Source organism: Haliaeetus albicilla, chromosome 6 (genome assembly GCF_947461875.1).
Source record: "Haliaeetus albicilla chromosome 6, bHalAlb1.1, whole genome shotgun sequence".
Classification (NCBI taxonomy): Eukaryota; Metazoa; Chordata; class Aves; order Accipitriformes; family Accipitridae; genus Haliaeetus; species Haliaeetus albicilla.
The window spans coordinates 18048325-18067696 of NC_091488.1; the positions used below are offsets into that span (position 1 = coordinate 18048325).

General features: G+C 41.0%; 2 protein-coding genes across 8 annotated transcripts in view; both read left to right on the plus strand.

Moving 5' to 3' along the window:
* Window positions 1-19372, plus strand: part of CCT8 (chaperonin containing TCP1 subunit 8) — a 336809-nt gene that overhangs the window by 106393 nt on the left and 211044 nt on the right. The window lies entirely within an intron of this gene.
* GRIK1 (glutamate ionotropic receptor kainate type subunit 1) overlaps window positions 1-19372 on the plus strand; it is a 173970-nt gene that overhangs the window by 106350 nt on the left and 48248 nt on the right. For all 6 annotated transcript variants that reach the window (XM_069785257.1, XM_069785260.1, XM_069785261.1 and 3 more), the window contains exons 5-7: window positions 8468-8521; window positions 10247-10420; window positions 13929-14072. In XM_069785257.1, the coding sequence (XP_069641358.1) occupies window positions 8468-8521; window positions 10247-10420; window positions 13929-14072 (372 nt within the window). The remainder of the gene's footprint in view (window positions 1-8467; window positions 8522-10246; window positions 10421-13928; window positions 14073-19372) is intronic.

Sequence of the window (19372 nt, forward strand, 5' to 3'; positions counted from 1 at the left end):
ATTCAACGCTGACTACAGTAACAACAGGGCATTAATCCACTTCAGACAAGAGCGTAACTCTGCATTCACTTCCCTGTAACAAAGAGGGATTTGGTCTGCTGGCACTACCTAATTACATTTTAAACTCTGGTACAGCAAGAAGATGGAACGAAGGAAGTATCAGAAGAAAAAAAAAAACGGGAAAAGAGGCTATTGTGCAAGGGTTGACATAACCCTGACCTAAGCGTGAGAGTTGGACAGCCACACAAGGCAAGGACAAATGCCACAAAGCCTGATGTTGATGGGCTGGGACATTATCAGGACCACACACAGAGTGGTGTGAATTAGAATTTACGGTTGTCACTTACTATGTATTTCTAGACAATCAAAGTCTAAAGCACTGGCTCCTGCAATTCATTGACCTATAGACAGTAATACCAAGCAAGTAATGCATTGTGAATGGTATTTTCCTTTTTGCTGCAACCGTAGATATGAGGGGTTGTTGGTTTTACTGGCAGTCAGTCTAATGGGTAACACTGATCCCCATCAGACCATCAGAGAGGTTCCACTGATCTCAGTGTACAGATATGGGCTGTCCCATAAAGGTTAAAACCTATGCTCCCAACCCAGAATGTTTTGCTGAAATATTTAATTACACAGAGCAGATTCTGTACCAAAGTAAGACTGACAACTTAGTGGTTGCATTAGTCTGAGGAGCCTGAAACCATCCTCTCCAGACTGGAGAATCTTGATCCTGTGAACACAGATGTGCAGGATGGTGTCCTAAATCAGATGCAACACAGCTGAGAACAGCATACAAGTTCCCATGAACTGGCAGAGTTAGATTTATTGCTGTCAGGAAAGTTGGCCTGTACTAAATTTTAGGGTTTTCTTGGTGCAAGTTATATATTTAAGCTATAACAGGGACAGATGCAGGCATGATGTTAGGAGTGTGAGGGAAGAGCGAGGGAAGGGTGCACAAACATGCAACTGCTCTCTCATGCATGGGGAGCACACTGTAGCAAGCAGCATTAATTGGGAAGGGGGGTGGACAGGAGAGCTGCTGTCCCCTCACTCTGCTCCCTGTAGGGCTGTCCAAAAGCATTAAAACATGACAGCAGGAACAAGTGGCTCCAAAATGAGATATGTGGGGGAAGAGTTAGACTGACAACACGAATTTTCAAGGAAGTGCAAGAAGAAAGTGCAGATGTCTGGCACACTGCAGGAGGCACAAAGCTTCAAAAATACAAGGCTGAGTATGGAAAAAAAAAAAAAAGAAAAATAACCTTAGTGTCAAAAGAAGAAGAGGAAGTGCTAAAAGATGCACTAAGGCAGGGCAAAGTGGCAGAACAGTTTGTGTGGGAAATGGATCAGGGAGACAACTGACAGGCTGCAGATACAGATAATGCTCTCCAATGCCTTAAGAACTCAGAGAAGGATGGTGAATGGCAGTGGAAGAAAACAGGAAAATTAAGAGAGGTACACCTGTGGGTCAGAGCTGCAGGAAAGGAAGCAACATAAATATAGGCTAGAAAGAAAGGGAAAATGGCTTTTATATGAGAGAGTTCTGTGGCTGAATCTAGATGCTGGCAGCAGTAACTCAGGTGTTGAAGTTTCTCACTGTCAAAGGCAGCTGTGAAATGAGAAGGTGTGGAGGGCTCTGAATTCATGTGTGACTCATCTGATTGTAGGTTAACTACATGAAGTACCATGGTTCACATTCTCATCACTGCACACAGAAACCCCTATATAATTTTACACTGATTGAAAACAAGATATGAAGGAGGATATTATAGAAATTATTTTAAGGAAACTCTGCAACGTTAGTAGAGAATATTTTTTACTTTGTAAATCATCCAATAGATATTACAGGAAAAATACGTAGTATTGTTAAATTATGTAAGATTTCTAATAGGAGTAGGAATCAGAGCCAGCAGTCACTTAAACCTGTTCCCAAAGCAACAATTTCTTGTCTGCCTACTGTGTTTACGATAACGTTTAGTAGCCCATGCAGGAGAAGATAAATAAAGGAAGAGAAGATTTGTAGAGGGTTGGGTGGTGGAGGGTATTTTACCAATTAAAACTGCAGCAGGGTCACAGAGGCACATAACCACCATTGCTTATGCTCAGTTCCTGTGTCCTCACCCTCTGAGCCTGCACAGGTCCCCCCAAAAAGCTTTACACAGGGGTGTGCATTTCCCCCCTTCCAAGCCCAAGGGTGCCCCCTCTGCACCAGGATCTGCTCCATCTCCTTTGGACAATCCCCAGCCAAAGTGGGCAGCATCCCTCACCTCCTCCAAGCCTCTGGGAGAGAGGCAAGAGGCTACCTCTCACCTGCTGCAGCCACATTTCCCTGCTACGGGGCAGCGAGACATACCACCAGCAGCACTTGTGCTGCCAGCCACCAGCCTGCCTCCGAGCTGAAGGCACAGCAGGGAAGAAAAGCAGCTGCTCTTCTCCCAGCGGTGCCTGTGCTGCCGGCGTTGGCAGCGGCAGCGCTGGCTCTGCAAGCGGGGGCTGCTCGCACCAGTGCTCGGGGGGCACCGGCTGTGGCACAGCTTGTTTCCCACGAAGGGAGGGCAAGGGATGCCTAAAAGCTCTTTCTGAGAGCAAAAGGATTATGAAATTGCAAAATTCTGTCCTCAAAGAGTCAGCATATGGAGCTGGTTTGGGGAGTGTGGAGCCACCTGACCCAGCTGCATTACTGGGCTGTGGGACTAGGGGAGGTGACCTATTCACTTGCCTCCTTTAACCTTGTGTTGTTTACAAAACAGCACAAAAGACAGATTTCTTCTCTTAAATGAGACTATCTTTTTGCTTATTTATAGCTTCAACTAAAATACCATTGAGCCATGCTTCTTCCTTGTGCACAACAAGAACGGGCGAATCAATAACCTAATTTAAACAAAATACAAAGTCTGCACACAGCTGAATAACATATTCCCTAAATTCACATATTTTCCCCAACTAGCTTAATAAGGCCTGGCCTTCTCATCACCCAGATCTGGAAGGAGCAAGAGGAAATTGTGATTATTAATTGCCACCTTTTCCAATAGTCACTTTGACTTTTCTCTCCATATTCCCTCACGAGGGTTGGTAACCTCATGTGACTGGTACATGGCAGCTAAAGGAGTTTTCCAGCTCTGTTGCCTGTACCAGGTAACCACCAAAACTGGCAGCTCCACAGGGATCAGGATATTCTGAAATCACTTGAACCAGAAGGTTATGCCAGCAGGGTTTTGAAACAAGATGTACTACACCAGCAGAGCTGATGGAAGAAGTTGCAGCTGGTCTGACACTCCCATAGTCTACTTGAAAATCTTGACTGCTGGAGTTTTAAAACTCATGAAGTCTGGACAAATTTTCTGACAAGGAGAGAGATCTAGTAAAGAATTAGAAGCCAAAAGCAGAAGCTAAGTGCAATTGTGGTTTCTTAGGGTAAAAATGTGATCTCCAAAGTCCCCAGTGTAAGAAACAGATAGATACTCAGCTCACTGGTTCTCCTCTCTCCTACTCATTTTATAAAGGGGTTTTGCTGGGGAGACTTCCTCTTCTGGCCACCTAGTTTCTGCTGAATGGCATCACATGGCAAGAGCCGTAGGTGAAGACCATGGGCACGTGTCAGGGGTAATTCACCTTGAAATTTTGCAGTGCACTTCAGTTCCCAAATCTAACTGTAGGTGTCCATAGAAGTAAATGTGGCCATTGCCTCAGAAACTTTATTCTGAGCTTGGAAGATACAGCAGCAGAGGCTCTTAGTCAGAGTACCATCTTTTGGGGTCCTGGCTGTGTAACATCATAGCTGCACTATGCTGAGACCTCTGCTTTGCTGTTCTTGTTAGCTGTGCTGTCTAGATGAAAGCTAAACTAGTTACATAAGCTTGCTCTTGTAGTTGTTCCTCCCTTCCTTGGAAGATTCACTGCATGGTGCAAATGCAAGCAGACTTCCAAACTAAAAGAGTGCTTTCAGTCTTGGTACTGTGAGATGATGTCCATGCTGGAGTTTGAAAGGTAATGCTGCTGCCCGAGCTCCCTGGTATCTCTTCAGGAAACAGAAGGAGCCAGCCACAGTTGACTGGGGCCCTGGGCCAACACATTCATCCTGCCCTATTGCTATGGCCCATGTTTCCAGCTGGACTCCAGTACTAGTGAAGTATTTACAGAATATATCTTGTTTCTTGATATGGCTCATGTCCATGTTGGAGGAACTCTATACCACTCCAGCTGGACCACTGCTGTGACTGACTGGGATGCAGATTTCCAGGGAGTTAAGTCATGTCCAAGTAAAGCTGTCTACATAGAGTCCAGGGAAGCACTGGAAACACAGTATAAACCTTTTATATCAAACACTTGAGAGGCAAGGAGGCAGAGGGGCTATTATTCATTATGGTGTATCTTGCTGATCTTAGAAAACAGTGGTGGTACTAATTAATTGGATAATGAAATGCATTAATTTAATGGTCATGAAATTTAAATAATAGCATGAGTGAAGAAAATGCAAAGTGAAAGCAAGCAAAGTATTTGATGCAGTTCCTGCTAATATGCTTCAGCACCATTCTGGTTTCAGCCCACCTTGAAGGAAGACTGACACTAGCTCTAAATGAGGTGGTGATTTTTTTACAAGATGAAGAAACATAGGCTGGAGCTGGGATATGATGCGAGCCAGGAACAGGGCACCCAAAGAGATTTACAGACATAAGAAAGAATATTTTTATCCAGTCTCTATCCACTTGCCATATATATTTTGACCACTGGTACTTGTTCAGATTCACATTGCAGTTCATGACCCATAGCTGAAAGTACAGGTCTGCAAAAGACAAGGCCCAAACATCTGATCTGAAACGGATGATTAGAGATAGAAGTCTCTTATCTCATTTGCCAGGATAATCCATAACCAACCAATATCTGAGTTTGGCTGAAGAACAGATTTTATACAGGCCAGGAAGGGTAGGAGATCTGCAAGGAGAATGCAGAATATTTTAGCCTGGTTTCACTAGTTTACATTCATCTAAGTTCCACATTAACTAAAAGCTGTTATTATTTAAATAGGACATTTATATCAGATGCATAATTATTTAAATAATTACATGCAAAGTTATTTAAATAGGAAAGTGTAATGAAATCTCATTCTAGTTTCTTATGGGCAGCTATATACACATAAACCAATCTTGTTGCCTTCCCTTCTCTCTTCTGGGCTGCTCTGCTCATTTTCTCTAGTGGGGAGGACACTTGCTCTGTGGGAAGAGCCTGTGCAGCTGCTTTGCAAGGTACTTCAGAGGTGTCCCAACCTGAAAGGAATCTTTGCTCCTACCATGCTTTTATTATTGTCTCACTCCTGGTAGTTCCTAGAAGCTGCAGTCCCTGTATCTGCTGTGTTGCAAAAACACGACTTCTTGCTGCTGAGAACACACAAGTGCAACTCTCCTATTTACACAAGTAGGAGCACCTGAGTCATTAAGGCTCGTAAGTCATTAATGCTTTGGGGTCTTCAGCATTCCTCTTGCTTTTGTTTTAACTTGTCTTCACCTCCTGTTTTTCTAATGCCATCCTCCTGAGTGGGCATTTGGTAGTGTCATTACATCTTCCTTCATTGGGAATATTACTTAGTGACCATGTTACCCTAAACAATAAATAAGTTATTACAAAGTCTTTACAATCCAGGAATAAAAAGCTCCCTATTTAGGTCAATCTACAGATCTAACATGTCATAGCAATATCTAAGTGCTATATAACTGTTAACTAATTGCCTTAATGATTGTTAGAGGGGAGGACAGCCAGTTAAGGCTGATCCCGTGACCAATGCAAAGGGAGAGGACAGAGCTCAGTGGCAGATCAGGGCCCAGCCTGGGACAGATCCAGCATCAACTCTTATTCTTTAACCAGACAAGAACATTAGTAATGTGTGTGTGACACTTACAAGCTCTCCTCCAGCTGTCTGTAGCTGGTATCTTAAATGAGTAATCGTTAATAGGGAAAACACAAAAGCAACATGTTGATTAAGCTTTCCTGGGCTGCTGCAATACTTTCTGTGGGAGAATTTCAATGACGGTCTCTCATGGAGCCCTTGGGTGCAGGGTCCTTGGCAAATCCGTGGCACCCCTCCAGCAATTGTCGTCGTGAACCTGTTTCTCGGTTGTGGCAGATAACATTGCTGGCTGCACCTTGCTTATTACATGCAACTGCCTTTAGTTTTCAGGGGTCTTGGTTCTGTTTTGTTTTCAAAGACAATCCTGTAGCATGACTTTTGAAATCGTTATTATTCACAGGTATATGTGTGTCCTGCCAGCTCTGTTTATAGCACATTACTTGGGAATCAATATTCTCATAAAAAGTTTTAATCAAAAACGTGTTCAAGACACAAACACTCCTCGCAGGCCACTGCCTTTGGATTTGTGAGGAAAGCAATAACGGGGCTACCTTGGGTTAACTAGCTGGCTAATCAGTAGCAGTGTAGCTGCAGCAGCACAGCTAGGTAATGCTTCCCAAACATCCAGGCTACACACTTTATAATCATTCTACTTAATCTATCTTTCTAGTTAATGTAAAATTGTATTTTAAGTCATTATATGGCTTAGCATTATCCTGGTTCTCTATTGTCTTACTATTTCTACACAGACAGATTGCAATTTATATCTTCTGATAACAGAAATGCAATGACATGATGTCAGCACTTCTATCTCAAGCTAGAATTAAAACTGTAATGAATCAATAATCTGGGTATTTGGATCCTCCTATTTACATTTATTAGTATGATCTTGTGTTCATGCTAATGTAACACCATGGACCAACTGCAAAATTCCTGTGGAGGACCAAATAAATTTAGACATACAGAGGTTTACCTGGGCTCAAACCACATTTGTGTAACCTAGTGACTGGTCTGTGCCCCGTATGAAGCAATTGGGTTATTTCAATACAGTTTCAGCTCAAAGGAGGCCTGCATCATAAAAATCCCAGCTGGCATCTCCTTCCCATAGCAGGGACCTTAGACACAGAAATCCAACGGCTCCAGGGAGCACAGCTGAATCCAGCCAGGTCAGCTGGGAAACACAGCACACAAAAGTTTCCATTGATGCTACCATATATCATTTTCTGTGCGTAAATAGGGAATGAACATCAGTCTCCAGGATTGCTAGATTGCTCATTTCTACAGGTAATGAAATAACTCTAAGAAATGGAATAGAAGAGGATTAATAAAATAAGAAATAAAAAAGGCAATTTTGACATGTAAATTCAGTTGAGCAGTTCAATAAAATACTTGCCTTCTGGCTTGATTTTTAGTGGCTGGAAATGGATTAGTTGTTTGTGATTAACACTGAGCTGTTTTCATTGTCTACTGCAGCTTAGAAAGTTCAGGTTCTTTCCTTTTTTTTTTATGTGAGGAATTGCCACACACAATCACAAAACTGAGTTTCAGAGGCTTTTGCCATGAAAGAGAATTTTGGCAAGCCAAATCACTCACTTTTTCCCTGTCTTTCAAACAGCTATTCAGGCACTGCTAAAAGTGTCCTAAAATACTATTAATAGCAGATGCTTACATTCCTGTGATCAAGACTGAAAAACTTCTAACCATTGTCTGTGTTACTGTCATGATAATGAGTTCTTCAGTAGCTTCCTAGCTCATAATTCCTCCTCCTCTTCACAAGATCCCAGAGAGGGCAAAATGCTTGCATCGTGTAATAGCGTGCATGGATGCAGCAACAAGTGTAGGTGATACTGGTCTGAAACTGTATAGCATCCTGTTATACACCATCAGAGGTGTTTTACTTAAGCATTCCCAATGAGTTTTGGAAAGGGGTTGAGGGAAAAAACGCATCCATCTAGAAGTTTCCTGCAACGTGAGGGCTGAGAAGAAAAACTTCATCCTCTTCTGCCTGTGGTGGCCGGTCAGTATGCATTTAAATGCCATCCTTACCTTGTAGACCTCCAAAAGATCTGACTCTGGAAAATTAATCCAGACCAGAAATCTTTTCATACCAGTTGTTTTGACAGCTTCCTGCAGACCTGCATTCCCCAGGTGGAACAAAAGGCATTTATAGAAGCTTTCTTCTTTTTGTTTTTCTTGTTTACTTCAGTGAGCACTCATCAAGTGTCTTGTTCTCACATGGTAACGCAGAATAAAAAAACCTGCACCTAAGCACTTTTCCCTACAAATTCTGTTGTCGGCTAGCAAATTCCTTTTTAACACTTCTAAACTGCAGACTAAAGAATTTCATTTTAAAAAAATCAGCTTCTTGTTATCACTAGTAATTTTTCTTGTCCTTGAATTTTTGCAATCTTTAATCTCTTTCCAGAGCAGAGGTGATAAAAACATAATTTAAATACAATAGGGTATTTTTTGCTCCTGAAGAAAAATGTAGGTTGTATTGTAATCAAGTTTTCATGACCTGTAACATATTGTTCCAGATTAACCCATGCTTTTCAAAAGATAGTGCAGTACACTGAAAGCATCCAAAGTAAAGTACATTCACCTTTCAATCTCTTTCAACAGATTCTCTCCATGGGAATGATGACTGAATATTACCACTACTTTTTTACAACACTGGTAAGGAACACAAGATTTGGGGGTGAATTTTCTCTGTTGCAGAAAAGACAACTAAAGATTTCCACTTTTTCTAGATCTTGGTTGCCATTATTCAAGGAAACCCCTGGAGAATGAGTACTAACTCTCCTTAAGAATATCAGGAGTCACAATTTTGTAAGGAAGATGTTTTGCAGTGTCTGTGGGGCTGGCTAACAACCTAATACAACGAAAATTAATTGCAGTAGTGTGCTTAAGGAGGAGCCATTGGTGCAGGTGGATCAGAGTGAAACAAAATAATGAATAAATGGCTTTGCAATGGAGCCGAGGTCAAGCACTGCAGCCGGTGCTGTCCATCGCTAAAATGTTTAATTTCCTTACAAAAACAAAAAATCACCTATGTATAAAATAACTTGGGAAATTTTATAGTAAAAGAAAACCCCTAAACTTTCTTTCATGGTACATATCTATGAATACTTTTTTTCAGAACATTTTTCCTAAATTTTGACTTATATGCTATATATAAATATAACTCAATCCACACTTAAGGTCCATTTGCATTGTAGACTAGAAAGACAGCAAAGGACCGTTACTGCCAGAACAGTCCTAGAGGGCTGGATTATATTATGTGCATCAGCTTATTCTTTATTTCCTTTCCATATAAATTTTTATGTGGAAGTGAAAAATCATTTTGGATCCAATAGTCAATTCATCAGTCAGAAATTACTCTCTAGCTGTTTGGAACTTGAAGCAGTAGCTTGAAATAGTTCTCTTCCCTTTGAGGCCATTTTAACATAAAGAAAAATGTGAAAATTTAGGATTTACTGTGGAACTTACAGTTTTATACAATAAACAATACAATAAACAATCTAACATAAAATAGTAACCACCAACAACAATATGCATGAGATGGTATAGAACACATATTAGAACAAGCAGTAAGCATTGCTGGTGGTATCTTGGCATTGTGGTATTGTAAATGTTGACATTTTGATGGCTACTGTGGTATTAAACCATGACCAGCACATTTGTCATTTTACTGACCTGCCAGGATCAGTAAAAAGTTGTTTTGAAAAACAGCTTTCAGGCTTTGAGAAGCAGTTATCATATTCCCACTGCCTGATAAATACAGCTGTGGAGTGTGCCACACAATTATATCACTTAGAATACCCATTATTTTCCTGCCCTGTAAACACCAAGCACTGAAGTTCATGGACTTACTGTGCACTGGCCTGACACATCCATTAGACATAGTGGCAGCAAGTCACCTGAAGGAGGCAAGGCAGGAGAAAAATAGGCTTTATAAGTAGTAAAAGTGTATCGCTTTCAACATCTCTTGGAATTTTCCTTCCCTGAGTTGAGAAATAAGCTTGACATTGGCCAGCTAATTCCTCCTGTTGGTTTGTCAGAGCTGTAACACTGTTAGAGGACTGCTATAAATTAAAATGAGATACTGCTGCGCAGGTTGGTTGCAAAATAGTGGTGTTGTGGGGAACTGATTTTTTACGTTCCAAAAAGCAGATATGTGGTTTGTCATAAATTTTACACAAATTTGGTTTATTCAGATTTATAAGTGAAGCGGTCATGACTAGGCTTTGAGGGCAAGCAGAGCATTCACAGGCCAAAAAAACCAGCACTTGAGCTTTGGATTGAAAAATCAAATACAGTTTTGGCCTAATTGTACCTTCTGAACACTTTGCTTTAAAAATACTACATCTGGTTTTGTTTGTTTTCTTAATGGTGATTTAGGATCTATTTGCATTAGACCTGGAACCCTACAGATACAGTGGAGTAAATATGACAGGGTTTCGCCTGCTCAACATCGAGAACCCGCAAGTTTCATCTGTCATTGAGAAATGGTCAATGGAGCGTCTGCAGGCGCCACCGAAACCAGAGACTGGCCTCCTCGATGGCATGATGACAGTAAGTGAACAACCACAATGATACAGGGGCTTCTACAGCACGCTTCGCAATGCTGTTCTAGCAGATGTGAACCAATCCCATTACTGCTTTATTTCACAACGCAAATGCTAAAGCAGCATCCCCAAAACAGACTTCCTTTTACCCACTTCCACACAGACGTGCATTTGCCCCATGAACCAATGTTGTACTCATCCATGTGACAAACCACTCCCAGGCAGCTCTAGAGATGAGTGACAATTCTCCATCATGATGCCATCCAGCTAACATCATTCATCTTATTGTTGTCAAATGTATATAATGCTGCCTCATTTCTCTAATAACGTTCTGCGTGGAGTAAAGAACATAACAGGAAATAAAAACTTTCAGAGCAGGTATACAATTTATAACCTGCAGGGAAAGATATTGTACATGTGGACAGGTAATAGCATTTTTAAATTGGAAAAATGCCCTTTCTCTTAATTTTCATCATCTACAGCAACTCTGGCTTTTAAGATGTAATTTAAAGATAAATGAAAGGTATCATCAAGCCAGGAAATTAGTATTTCCTCCCTACCAGTCCCCCCAGAAGCAAAGGGAAGAATAGGAGCAATTACATGGACAGTGTGACTCCATTCAGTTTTGCAGGGTGAAGGGTTGCCATCTTTTTGCAATATAAGATAATGTATCTTATGTACTGCGTGGAGTTCGAAGTGATATGAAATAGGCTTTATTGCAGATGATTGCAGGGAAAATTTTGACACATCCTAACATCCTGAAGAGAAATGCATTCTGTATGCTATCTCTAGCATTTCAAAAAAATGTTGCTTGTTTGGGCAGTGCCATTGCGCTCACTTGTATGCAAACCAGGGGAGAAAGCTGTCCCTGGGAACTTCTGATGTGAATACACAAGACCTGCTAGGGTAGCTATGCATACATAGCTATTCACCTGCATTCACCCAACTGTAAAACTAGGAAAAATAAAGTTCTTACCAGACTCTTATGCTCTCCTTTGTATCTCTATAATCTCTTAGTGTCCTTGATGCTCTGAAACAGCACGAGCACCAAGGAAAGCATCTTCCTAGTTGGCTGTGATCATTTAAATATTCATAGCAAGTTCTGCTTATTCAGTTTGATGGAGAGCTGCAATACTGCTATATTTCATTAGACAATAAGGCTATGATAAGCTGTACAGTATAAGGAGATCAGGATTACATGTCCTATTGTTAACTCAGGATTTCTGCCTTCTGGTTCATGCTATATTGTTTGCCCTGATGTCAGCTTGTGGGAAGTTAGCAGGGCATGACCAAGACAGTTTTGAGGTCACGTCCCACTTTATGCCCAGATTGCACACAGAGGCATAGTTGTTCTAATGAGATCTTTGAGTTTCTTTGCAATAAGTTAAATAGAATACAAAAAACAGAAAAACAAGTTCCAGGTCTAACTCTTAGTCCCTTTCTTCTTACGCACAAGTACAGACATCAATATAAGGCAGTTTGCTTCAGAAAATGAGGTGACCTTTTGTTCCTCTGTGCAACCCCAAGCCCTAAACCAGAACAATATGAGGGGAGAAATAAAAGGCTAAGGGAGGTAGTATAACCTCCCAGTTGCTGCACAGCAGGATGGGTCAGTAACAAGTTACACAAGCACAAGATTCAAACAGCCAAGTCTGCTGCCAACGTGCAAACACTGCGGGATGCACCATGTTATCAAGTAAAAGCATCGGTGGTCCCAGATGGGAGTGCAAAGTGAGGTGCACTGAAGCATTTTCACCAAGTATCTCCAGAGTCTCTAGGCCTGGGACACAGGCAGACTGGGACTCCAGTGCTCAAGTAGAATTCAATCCTGAATGCATGTGTCCCCAGTCTAATGTAAAAACCGATCTGAAGTCTATTAATATTGATGGGAAACTTTCCATTGATTTTGAGGGATTTTGGATCAGGCCTTTAGTCTCTGAGTCCACTTGGAACAAGTATCTGTTTTAAGTCACTTGACACTGAGAACAGCTGTTATTGTCTCCTCCTGCTTGCCTCACCATTTATAATGTTTTCAATTTGCTCTGATTGTGGGAACATTGTTTTGCGCAGATCCTGATTAGTGTGTCAAGAGCGATTCCTCATCTGCAGTATGTTAAGATTAGTTGATAAATTCAGATCACATTGGATTGCCAGCAAAAACCTCCAATGCTGTAAGACTGATGCTGTTGTAATTTACTTAGGTAAATGAAACAGAGAAAGAATCAAATCTATTAATTTCCCAAAGGAATTGCATGGCAAAGGAATAAAAAATGGATTAGCTTTGCAGTTCATATAGATGAGTCCAGTTTCTCATCTGCAGAGTTAGTACTTTTTTTTAAGGCCCCTACTTAATTATTCAGTAGCTTTACAAGAAAGGTAAGCACTTCATTTTTATAGCATCCCTGTGCAGTAAGTGAAACATGGCTGTTCCCACCTCGTACAGTGAGAGCACTGAAGCACAGTGAACGTGAAGGCGAGATTTTTCTAAAACTTCCTTATGATAAAGGGTGACAGGGTGTGTGATCTCAGTTTGAGGCTTACTGGGCATGTTTTTAAACCAATAAAGCCATTCTCAAAAGAAACACAGATGCACAACCAGCATCCAGTAATTTTAGTAATATTTAGGTGTTTAAGGGCTGTATTCATCTGTCCTGCCTCAGACAACTAGAAGTTAAATGTACAAGTCCAACTTAACCATCAAAAAAGGCACCTCAAAAGGTCAGTTCACCTCTCTCTCTAAGACGGTGTGGGAGGTACGAGAGGGGAACATCCCTGGCTAAACCTCACTGGGGCCATTTCACACATTTGTGCCAAAAGCCAAAACCCTTGAGGGCAGTAGACACTTAGAGACAGTAGATAACTGTCCAGTGGGATACCTACCAGGTGCTCCGTGGGATTAATTTCCCTGGCAAGCAGGGCCTGCCCACCCCTTGGGGAAGAAAGCAATCCCACAAGAGCCACAAGAAGAGCGGCAATAGGGAGCTAGTACAAGTCCCACACGGGCAGCCCTCCCACGTGGCCCCATGCCATGCCACCGTGCCACACCAGCCTGCAGGCTGGGCAGAGGCTGGCTGGAGCACCTGCATGGTGCTTTTGACTGACACACCTTGAGGTGCTGAGAGTCTTTGGCAAATCCCATGAGGAAACTATAGGAGACTGAGTACTGCAAAGTGCTTAGCCCTGAGACATGCCTGGAGGATGAGACCTGAGCTGCTGTAACACCTGAGGCTTCTTAAAACTCCCCTCCATGCCACAGAGCTACCCGTGTGCTCCTTCCTGCACTGGACACACCGACCCCTCTCTTCCTGTACCTACCCAATGTAGTTTTCTTCCCAACACTCACCTGAAAATACTCTGAAATTAATTGATTTTTTTTGCATCTCAGATGTCCGTGGAGAGCCCAGTAGGGACCTTTTCCATAACAGTACTCTGAGGGAACAGTACTCAGTAGAGAAAAGCAGGGACTGGGCACAAAGATATATATTAAAGAAAGCCTTTCTGTTTTTTTCATGCAGACCGAAGCAGCTCTGATGTACGATGCCGTTTACATGGTAGCAGTGGCCTCCCAGCGTGCATCCCAAATGACTGTCAGCTCCCTGCAGTGCCACAGACATAAGCCGTGGCGTTTTGGGCCCAGATTTATGAATCTGATAAAAGAGGCGAGTATAGACCATCTGCTTATGGTCAGCATAATCCTTTCTTTCTTCTTTACTGCACTGGCTTGTGTTGTTGTTCCCTGATCTTTGTCATATGCTATGCTCTGGTTTCTGGCACTTGGACGCCCAATTCCTCCTCACCTTCTTAGCAGGCAAATGTTGATTCAGATACAAGGCTGTGGCCTGCGTTCTGGTAGAGACTTTACCTGGTCTCTGAAAAAAAGAAACTGCTAAACTGTAGGTGTGATAATATCTCAGACTAACACACCATAAGACTGCCCATATTTTTTGTTTGGTTAATGTTATGGTTATGATATTATTGTATATAACAGTTGTATATAATTTCTAAAAATATGTGGCAACTAACAGCAGCCATTCTAGAAATTGAAAGAAAAGCAAGTCTGTAGCTCTGTCCTTGTTTCACCACTTAATTCCAATTGTTTTGCAGATTGTTTGATCAGTAATCAATATCCAGAAAATATTTCAGCCAGTATTTCTAAAGAAATAAATTGCTTCATGAAGTCATGCACTATCTATCTCATAAGAATGCATCACTGAGCTGGTTTGATCCACAGATGTTCTAAAAAAATACACGTTAGCTGAAATGCCTTCACTCTTCCAAAAGTTCAGTTTTTATTATGGATTTCAAATGGAAAGTTTTTCTTTAGGGAAACGTGTGAAATGAAAATTGGAAATTATGTGGAGTTTCCTATGTATATTTCATCTTTTACCCCAGTTTTTGTCCATGACAGTGTGATTTCTATCAAAACCACATTCATTAACACTTGTGTAGGTGGAACAGGACCTGTAGGCTGAGGTTGTACCTCAGTAAGTGGTGGCAGCACATTGGGGCATACACCTGAATCCAGAAATATAGTAGGAGCAAACTGAAAGACAAGACATGTGGTGGTTACAGAACATGTAGAAGAGCTGTCATCACCTTCTCCAAACCTTTCTAAGCAAATTTTTTAGAATTGTCATAGGCAATATACGACATGGTGATTCACCTACACAGAAAGCATTGAAAGTTACTGAAACAGTACCCTCCACACAGGTTGTTTTATGAATTTAAGGTTTCCTTGTAAGCTTCTCTCTTTGAAAGTATAAAAAAAAAGCCAAGAGTTACCCCAGTACTCAGGGACCTAACTTAATAATTAAGGAAGCTTTGAGATACTTTCCTCACTGCAACACAATCATGGGAACATCCAGAGGAGTCACAGAAGCAGTACTGCTAAAGGTTATTTCTCTCACCCTGACATCAACCATGCTGCATCCAGCTCCCCCACTGGGGAGGAGGTGGGAAGACTGTAGCAGGAAGAGCAAAAGACAGGAGAAAATTGTCTCAGAAGTGTCTGTAATAAAGATGAACTTCTCCCTCCCTCCCTTCTAATTTGATCTAAGTGGGAACCTTTGCTCTTCTGCTTCTCAACCTCAAACTAAATGAGGTAGCATTGCTACTCATGTGATTTCTGGTGCATTTTAAAATAATTATAATGAAATTGAAAGTTAGCAAAAGACTTTGTATCAGTGAATGCACCTGCATAATTATACAGTGGTGACCTACTTACTTTGGGTGATGCTAAGTATACAGCATAAGGATCCTGAATCCTAAGCCAGAAGAAGTACTTTGACCAAGACTGCCAGATGTACCTCAGCACATGCACTTCAAAGCTTAAACTGTTATACAGTTCACATTTATCATGTACAGCTAGCTTCTCTTGCGTGGAGTCAGATATGTGAGCTAATCTGATTGTTTTGCAGATAGTGTCTTTCATGGTCAGTAAAACACCAATTTAAATACTCTGAGAGTCTTATCTTCCTGTTTCTGTTGTAACTAAAAAAAAGATGGTTTTTAAAAGTAGAGGATAAGGTTTAATAAGACAGCATTAAATTTCCTGAAAAGGCTATAACAGGTGTTGGAAACTAAATAGCAAATACATTTGGACCTCCCTAGTTCATGTTAGGATCTGGTTTGCTCAACAAGGATAGATGAACTTTATAAATCAGTAATCAAGTGAATAGGTATGGAGAAAAAAAGTCAAGCAGGCAGAATGATAGTTTGGGCCCACATAAATACAATTTACTATTTTGTGATATCGTACTCACAGTCTGTGAAGGCATTTTACAGACTGGTCTGAAGACAAATATTCTGTACTGCAGTCTAAATAAACAACTTTCAGACAAAGAGGTTGCCTGTGATGAGTCAATGAGTGGTGCAGGTGCTAGAGCTTAGAAAGTACTTCAGTGGCTCCATGGTGGGTTTTTGCATTGTGCTTTAGATAAAATTGGTGATAAGAACTGCAGTCATCTCATTTGCTTTGTGGGCCAATGCTGTAAAACACCAGGCTGATGGTAATAGAAAGGACCTCAGAACCTGTGTGGAGGTGAGCAGAGGTTAAGGTGGAAAGCCTCTGACTTGTATAGCAGCCCATAGGCTGCTTCTCTCTTCACTCAGCAGATGGCAAAATAATTTTTTTCAGCCTGTCACTGTCCTGTTGGGAAGTCAAGGTTCAGGCCATATCTGGTCCTCAGGTATACACAAGTTAGCTTCTTCCTGAAAGCAACAGGAAAGTGGACATCCTAGGGCAAAATACTGCCTTTTGATTCATGCTGATCTGAATGCGTGTGCATTGGAGTCAGTTTCTGAATTTTCAGAGTACACGAAAACAAAGGATGGCTAGTTTAATGTGACAATACTCCTCTTTCGACCTTAGGACGTCAGGTAAGTGTATCAGGTAACAGCAGCAGAAGATCCACTGCCTATTTTTCTTAATGAACATGACTTGAAGTGCTACCAGCAAGACTATAGGAGAAAAGCACTAACAAAAAAGTCTGAGGCTATGGAATAATCAATCACAGCCACAAAAAGAGTAATCTGCTATGCTCTAAAGATCTCAAAAGCTAATGCTGATTGTAGGAAACATTTGGAAATTTGCAGAGAAAAGCAAACCTGACCAAAGCCCCCCAGCCCTGAGAATGGCTTTGAGGTCAGAGTTATCATCAGCTAGTTCCTGCGAAGGAGGATATTACATAAAATACACCGTCTGGGATCAAGAGTCTTCTACAGTAGCTCATTAAGATCTTTTTAATGAAAAGTAAATCCCTGTCAGAAGCTTTTGTCTCTCAGTGACCTAATGTCATTCATATCTAAATGATATTTTAATCTTTTGGCCTGTATGGGAGCATTTGCAGAGAGTACATCTTACCTGTGCCCAGAAAGGAAAAGGAGGTCATCGTCTCTCTTCAGAGAGGGAATAGAGAGAGAAAGAATGATTCCACCTTTCCTAAAAGGAAAATGTGTGTAAACATGAAGCAGGTGTTTATAATTGAATGATCAAATTCCCTGGTCATATGCCCTTTAAAGCATGAGATAAGCCCCAAAATAATGATTGTCTGTTATTCAATTATCATCTAAACCAGTGTGAGCTTCCCTCACTCAAATCTAGTAACAATTAAAGAACAACTACATAGTGAAGTATTTCAGAAGATAGAGATGCAGACTTTATCTCAAGATTTATTAAATCCCCTCAAACAAAATCACACACACAAATCTCAAAGACTAAAAGAAATCTGAAGCATTTACATCTATATTTCAATTTATTTCAGCCTTCCTTTTGTGGTGTGGCATTAAAAGTTCTCAAGAATCCCCTGAGCTAAACCAATTCTTTGTGTAGGCTAAGGTAATGACCACAGAAAGCAACAAGATAAGTGGACTTGGTCATTCAGGCACTACCATGTCCGTAAAACTTTCAAGCCTCTGTCTCAACTTATTTGTAACAATTCTTCTGAGTGAAGATGTCCCAGTTAGACTGGAAAGCCAACTTCGTTCAAATGCCTTCAAGCTCAAGAAACTCTTTCCTTAGAATTTATAAAGGGTTTTCCATCCCTCCACTAGCTGATTCTCGTTTCTACAAGTAATAAGTGGTATGCCTCGTAGAATGTCTCCAGCCTGTAACAAAGACAAGGGTTAGTAACTCAAGTCCCTTAAGAAGCCTGCTTGAATTCTCACATCATTTTTCATTGTTAAAGATTAAAATGAGACCTGAATTTAGCTTATTTGTATACAGGAAGAGTACTGTAAATGTTGAACACATTCTACAGTTTTTAAAACACCTAGCACTGTGTGACTCTGGTCTGTGGATGACACTCTGCTTCAAGAGTAAAATTAATTAAAAAAAAAGGACACATCCAGTCCTTCCCTGTACAAGAGGACAACTGACTCAGCATCAAGAAATGAAATTATGCAGCAAGGCCATCTTTATTATCTTAGGTTGTTATTTTGCCTGCTTTTTGAAACCGTGATGATAATTCATAGTGTGGTACTCTGTTTTGATTACATTGGCTATAAATGTTTTTATTTCATGTTTCTTCTTTACAAAAAGAAAAGAAAAAAAAAAAACCCATCCTTATCCAATATACAGAAGAATGTAACTCCTGAAATCTTTTCTTCCAAACTCAAGGCATTTAAGCAAATAATAGTCTTGCTCTGTATAGAAAGAGGCCTCTCCATCAGCATAATTGGAAGGCAGGGAAACAGGGAGGCATTATAATTTCCACTCACCACAAAAAGAGCTGGCAAGACCTGCACCACAGGAAAAAGTCTTGACAATCCTCTGAGTTGAACCACTTCTTCCTGTAAACTAATGACCACAGAAAGCAACAAGACGGGTGGACTTGGTCAGACAGGGACTGCTATGACTGCATATCTTTCAAGCCTCTGGCTCAACTTATTTATAATAATTCTTCTGAGTGAAGGTGATTCAGTGTGTTAGTCACTTGCTAACCCATACGTGCCCCCAAAACCAGCTGCATGTCTGCCTCACCTGTGCTGAGTGTACAAATGATTTAGAAACTCCTGTCTGTCCTGAGGTATCTGCTACATACAAGCTTATTCCAGACCTGGCTGATCTACAATAAGAAAGTAGTAGGTTTCTCTGTTTTCTCACATTTTTTGGTGCTGTTTTGCAGCTCTCAGATATTGGGTTTTTTTCAGCAAGTAAATGTTTAAAAGTATATATCCTTTAAATCTCTGAACTGTCTGACATAAACCCAGCACTTCAGATGGATGACAAGTTCCTACTCTCTCATTCTGATGAATCTACCAGTGCAGGTAAGATCCCACCAGTTCGTTTTTCTCTTGGCACAGAGGAAGCAAGCAACCTTCCTCAGGACTGCTAGATTTCCTGCGAAGCTCCAGTGCAAGGAACAGAAGACAGAATTATTGAGTTGACGATGGCACGACCACATCCAGATTGATTTTGTCCAAATTTGATGAGCTGACTAACATTTTGAGAAAGGGACAG